Below are 6250 nucleotides of genomic sequence, written 5' to 3' on the forward strand. Positions count from 1 at the left end.
CAAATCTTTTGACTGGAGACAGGGTAGCCTCTTCTAGCACCATTAAGAAGAAGCAACAAGAGAAAGGCTCAGCAGGTGGCAGTTTCATCTGCAGACAGAATGAGTGAATCATTATGCCCGAGAGACAGCAAAGTTATGATTTTTCTTCCCAAAGACTGAGAGTAGGAGGACCCTGGAGACGAGGGGAAAATATTTCTTTGAAAGCTGGATTTATGAACTTGAACTTCCATGTAAGCTTCAGAGGATCTCTTTGCCAGCCCCTCAGAAAATGCACAATTTGGGCTTAATTTTGCAAACAGACTGTGAGTCAAAGTCTACATTTTACACATCCCCATCTACATCTGACACTCAAAAGAAAACAAAAAAGATTTCGGGGAATAAGGTAAATCAGAAAAGAGGGAAATTGGGAAATTGCCTTTTGTATCTTTGAGTTCACCTTAAAGCATCACTGATCTGCAGCGTTAACTTATAATACAGCAGATCCAAGCAAGAAAAGGAAAAAAATCTGTCCTTCTAATTTGATGATTTTCTTTATAATGGCATTTCTTCTTCCCCTACCCAGTTTTAGCTTGAAGAAATGAAAGGTCCCAAAGTGCTAAATGATTCTGAAGACTTAATGCTTGTCTGCCCAACCAGGAATAAAAGCAATGAAGGAAAACGGACAGATATTTGTGAATTTTTTGAGACCTTCATACAAAGCCCACTGAAAACCTTGGGAATCTTTCCAGTAACCTCCATAGGCTTTCAATCAGACTCTACTTTATGTTTGAAAATTAATTCTAAAATAGGACCCAAACAGTACTGGTATTTAATTTGTTGCCAAAAACCACACAATAGACCTTTGAAATAAAACTCCGAAAATGCCTAGAAATTCAGATGAAATGACTCACCAATGCTGAACAAATAGGGCACARCCACGCCTCCTTCTGCTCCTCAGCCCCCTTTGAGACAATACAATATTTTCTCTGTGTTTGGTAAGAAATCAAAATATTTCAATTGTACTTGTAAATTATACTTGGAAGATGGCAGAAGTCTGACAGTTGGTGGCTGGTTAGACAGTGTCGTCTCTGTCTGGGGAACATTCCCATGAAAACATGACATTTATTTGGAACAGGCCTCTAACTGCTTTCTCTCATAAAGGTGAGATGCCCCAGAAGCTCCAAATGGTATCAGGGGCAGATACAGCGGGAAGACAGGAGGGGCTAATCCTTGTTATTTATTTTGAACCAAAACTGTGCGTGATGTGTGAGGTGCTGGCAATCCGCACAGCTGTGAACAAAAGGAGTTCCTGCCCCAAAGGTCTAAGACAGACAGACTCAAACACATTGGCCTCTGAGCAATATAGCCCTGGACGTCAGGATTCCTATGAGCTTAGGTGTCCCAGCTGGATTCTCTCTAGAACAGGGTGAGGAGGAAGCATCAAATTAAGTCATTAAATTAAGTAGCTTTTAAGACAGCTTTTGGGGCAGGCTCTTTTCATGGGGATGCTGATAGGTCCTAGCTGCTTGCTCTCATGAGATGCATAGTAACTTAGCAGAACCAAGGCCCTTTCCCCTCTAACAGGGATGATTGAAATTGCATTCGACAGTTAATATGTATTCATCATGTTGTTATTCATCGTTTATTATTGTTATTCATCAAATTATTAAGGAAAAATCACATGTAAGAMTGAGATTTCATAATCTGCACTTCTTTAGGAAAGCCGATAGAATAGCAGAGATGGGTCTGAACAATATGACTTAAACTGAAATGTCACTTCTGACATACTTCTTTACTCTGCAGAACAAATCCCAGAATAAAACCCAGTTTTGAGAGACTTTAACTCAGACTGTGAGGTTTGGTTCCCATATAACTGAAGTGCAACATGTTTCTAAAAATGAAATGTTTTTCTTTAAACAAAGCAAGCAGGATTTGCTTTTGACATTTACAAGCCGGTATCAAGGAAATGCATCATTGACATCACTTCTTTTAGCACCTCTTTAAATATCTCAGTTGAAGGACAAGCTCCACTTGCCACAATGAGTCAACAGAACCGACTCAAGCAAATTCATACAGGATTTTATCTGACCAACACAAAACCAACAAAAAACTCTTGGCATCCTTGTGGTTGGTCATGATTGATCCTGCCACGTTATAACAAACATAGCATTTGCTCCAAGCATTTGCTTGACTTCCTGTTGCCTCAGGAAATCTGGAATGGGTAATGCCACAAAAATTAATGGAAACTTCTAATGCAAAAAGGCCACAAGATCAGATTATATTTCTTGGATGAATTCGTTTGCTTTTTCATTAGATCCCTTTGTTCTCTATTCTTGGGTCAGAAGACCAAGCCTATGGAGTGAAAACATTGTCTAATTCTGCCCGAATTGTTCTGGAAAAAGAATACACTGTGGCCCACTCTTTCTGCTCATATACACAGTCATTCTCCAGCCCAGTTATGCAATCACTCAGTTACTTCACTTTGGGTCTTCCCTTACAGACTTGTTTCCTGAAGGCTGTCCAGAAAATCTGGCTGGGACCATGGTAAAGACTGGGAGAAAGACTGGCAAACTGAGCGAAGGAGGCCACTTCAAACACAAGACCAAGCTGAAAGCAGGCATGGAGAGAAGAAGAGGAGAAAGAAAGGAGGCAAAATACTTCTAAGTGAATACAAGCAAAGATGAGAGGATGTTCCTGCACCTTGCAGGTGACAAGGAATGTGTTCCCAAAAGGGCAAGAAGGGCAGGAGGATGAAATGAGGGAGCTGTGACTGCTGCTGTTGGGAAGGGACACCCTTCTGAACAACAACTGCCACCAGCCCCTTCCAGCACACCAACCCGTTCCTGGGCAGTGGCAGCCTTTCTACAGTATCAGCACAAAGTTTGCTGGCCAGAAAGTAAAATCTCTTTTTTGCCTGTATTGCGAAAGAACCCTTGAGTGCAGAAGAGCTGTGAAAGAATTGCATCTTGACAGCCTTGGCTTTCATTTCTCAAAAAAAAAAAAAAAAAAATGTGCCTTCAATTTTGATACTCTCCTGGCAGCTCAGAATAATTGGGATTTTGGCTGTCAGAGTGAGCAAAACCAACAGTAGCCTTCAGTCCCCCAGACTGGGACCTCATCTGAAATGTGCAAGTTCCAAGTGATCACTGATAAAAACAACACGAGGACAGAGCTTTGTCAAGCAGGAGCACAACTGCGAACATGTCTAGCAATTCYGGTGGAAAACGATTGTAGAGGTCCTCTGAAGAATAGAGAGGTCCTCTGAGAGAGGAAGCTGTGAGACTACACCGATCTGCATGAAGATGAGAGAACTGTGCATTAAGTCTTTTTCTCTTATTTCAAACGTCCAACTTTCATTTTTGAACCTGGAAATACATGCATTCATTTCCACTATAAAAAAAATGAATCAAATTGAAGACAGCAGACCTTAAGCCAAACCTCTACTCTCAGTACCTATTACAATTGATACATATGTTCTTTGCTGTCACCAAACTGCTAGAGAAGAATAGATCGCAAGAATCTTTAAGTATCTTGCATATCAACATTACTTTACCTCAAATATCTCCCGTTACTAAAAGGAGAAACTAATTACAGAATCCTTTTCACACAGCTATAAGATTTAGAGCTCTGCAGCTGGAGTCTTGTCTCAGAGCATTTTTTTTCCTAGAAAAATATTATTACTCACATAAAATGCTATTGCACAATAAAGAAATGTCGCCAAAAAAAAAAAAAAAAAAAAAAAACCCCAACAACCCACCTTCCTGTATTTGAGAGCAGGACTGAGAAACATGAGAAGAAGAACCTGCAGCTATATATCCTAAATGTGCAAGAGTAATAGCAAGACCATAATGATAACAGACCTGTGATAATCAAATGGATAGATTCAACTCACAGGCAGAGCTGCCAACCTATCCCTTATGAAAAGGCAGGGATACATCCTGTACAGGTCTCACTGCTTCTGGTCTGTGAAGTGATCCAATAAAAATACTACAGTCTACAGGAAAATAAATACAACTCAAACATTAAAAAAAAATAAACAACAGAACAAAAGGAATAAAAAGAACAATCCTTCACCAACTACTTATACTACTTCCTGCTCCCTACTTGAGAAACAGCACGCAAATCCAAACAGGAGTGACGGCTGCTCTATGAGAAGCAGTTAGGTCTTGTGACTAGGAGACGGACGCTAGGCAGGTTGCAATTGGCAGCACCATTTAATATGTTCGTATTAAGAGAGCAAAAAAAATATACGTGAAGAGTTGTCACAAGCATGGTCTCGCAGCAGGCTGGGAGGTGCATAGAGAAAGCTGTGAGAACAGGAGAGGGAGGAGGAGAGAGAGAAGGAAAAGGGAGAGAGTGGAACAGTTTGGGCTGCTGAGGTAGAGATCTGATGCTGGAAACACACAGAGCAGAAAAAGCAATGACCCAAGAAAGTATGCACCTGATAATCTGAGTATAAAAGCCCACAATCTGTCAAGAGAAGCTTCGGACGCTTTCCTTCCAATCCTGCCTGCACTCCTAAACTCTCAGTGCCTGACCACATTGTACAGAGCATGTTGACAGTCCTGACCTCCGTGCTCCTTGCTGCGACACTGTCTTTGAAAGGAAAAGCACAGCCAAGCCCGACTCGAGCCTCTTCCGAACGGGGAATGTGGGCGCAGTCGGCAAAGCGGGGGACCCGGCTCCCTGTCTGTCACCTCCCCGTGAGCAAGCCGAAGGAGCTGCGGGCGTCTTGGCAGCTGCAGCGAGCTGCCCCTTTAAACGGGGCAGAGTTGTTTTCATGTAAACGCAACGAAGCTTATGAAAATCAAGTCGCTGTTCCCGCCGAGGGGGGGAGCAGAGAAGGAAATTTAGCAGCTTCGGGAGCTCGGGGCTTGACGCTGCAGAGCCTCTTGTGATCCTTTATCACTTTTAAAGGGAGGCAGGGCGGCATTTCAGCGTGTCAGCTTTCCTCTGACAGCTCCGGCCGCACCTGCCCCGCGCTTCCCCGCTCCCGAAAACGCTGAAAACTTCTCGGCGTGTTCTGGGAACCTTCCTTAAAAGGCTCCAGGAACATTTTGGTCTTCACTGTCACTCTGGATGGCACCCCCATGCTAAAAACAAAAAAGAATAGGACCAGAATCTCTTAAGGCCTTGAAACTTTCCCAGTCTGGACTGGCATCAATTTTGGAATCTAATCTGCTTTTCTACATTTTATTTACTGAATTGCCGGCAAGACTTTTTTAATGCTGGTATCTGAGGTGAGATGCAGAACTTGTCTTTGGTGTTTCCAGCTATTTGAAAAGCTCAGTGAGCAATTAAAAAGTCAATACATCTGTACTTTAAAAATTATCTTGGATTTCCTTACATAATAACTTCATTTTAAATGTGAACTGACTTCTGTGTGATGAACTTTCCTAGATAAACTTGAAGGACAGTTTTTAACTCAGTGGCTATCTGAAAAGGAAAAACTGAACTTTCTTATATTTTCTTGTGGAGAATTGCCACGTAATTCCAAAATGACTACCTACCAACTGGGAGTTAAGCCAAAAAAAACCCAAAGAATGAGATAAGAAACATTTAAAAGCCTTTTACATGCGAAAGGAATCTAATAGGAGAAACATGGTTTATCTGCGTATATAATTCTGCTCTTCACATTTGAYGGCTGACTTCTTTAGAAATGCTAAGATTTACGAAGCTTGACCCCATACCAAAACCTGTATCTACCAACTGCTGAGAAAACGCATCTAGTCTCCACAGAGCCTCTGCTTAATATGTACTGTATTAATAGGCATAACAACATATTTGCATTGGCAATCATAGATTAACTTTACACCGGGGCACTCGAACGGCTCTTGGGTAAAGTTAAAGGTTAAGGTAAATGTTAAGAGTCTTTCGATGGCCGTTGGGCGCACTCGCCCCCCTCTCCTCCAGTCCCCGGCGGCCGTTGGGCGGCCGTTGGGTGCGCGCGACCCCCCCCGCGACCGCTCCCGGCGGCCGTTGGGTGCGCGCGACCCCCTCCGCGACCGCTCCCGGCGGCCGTTGGGCGGCCGTTACGCGGCCGTTGGGCGCGCGGCGGCCGCCGTCGGTGCCCGCGCGGTACCTGCGAAGTCGGCGAGCGCCGCGATCTCCGCGCTGCACACGAGGATCACGCAGGAGAGGAGGCGGAGCAGCCGTCGGGGCTCTACCTGCCTGCGCCGCGGCTGCTGCCCCGCGTCCCCTGCCCTCATGGTGCGGCGGGGCAGGGCAGCGGGCGCGGCTGGCGGCCCCGCCGCCTCACATGGCGGAGGCG

The 6250-nt window shown here is 44.1% G+C and overlaps 1 protein-coding gene across 1 annotated transcript in view; it reads right to left on the reverse strand.

The window, feature by feature from the left end:
• EVA1C (eva-1 homolog C) overlaps nucleotides 1-6206 on the reverse strand; it is a 34730-nt gene extending 28524 nt beyond the window's left edge. Inside the window, exon 1 of the mRNA XM_026044959.1 lies at nucleotides 6062-6206. Coding sequence (XP_025900744.1) covers nucleotides 6062-6188 — 127 coding nt within the window. The 5' untranslated portion in view covers nucleotides 6189-6206. The remainder of the gene's footprint in view (nucleotides 1-6061) is intronic.
• Nucleotides 6207-6250: the final 44 nt, after the last annotated feature.

Source organism: Nothoprocta perdicaria, unplaced genomic scaffold, assembly GCF_003342845.1.
Source record: "Nothoprocta perdicaria isolate Ctin4 unplaced genomic scaffold, notPer1 scaffold_391, whole genome shotgun sequence".
In the NCBI taxonomy this organism is placed as follows: Eukaryota; Metazoa; Chordata; class Aves; order Tinamiformes; family Tinamidae; genus Nothoprocta; species Nothoprocta perdicaria.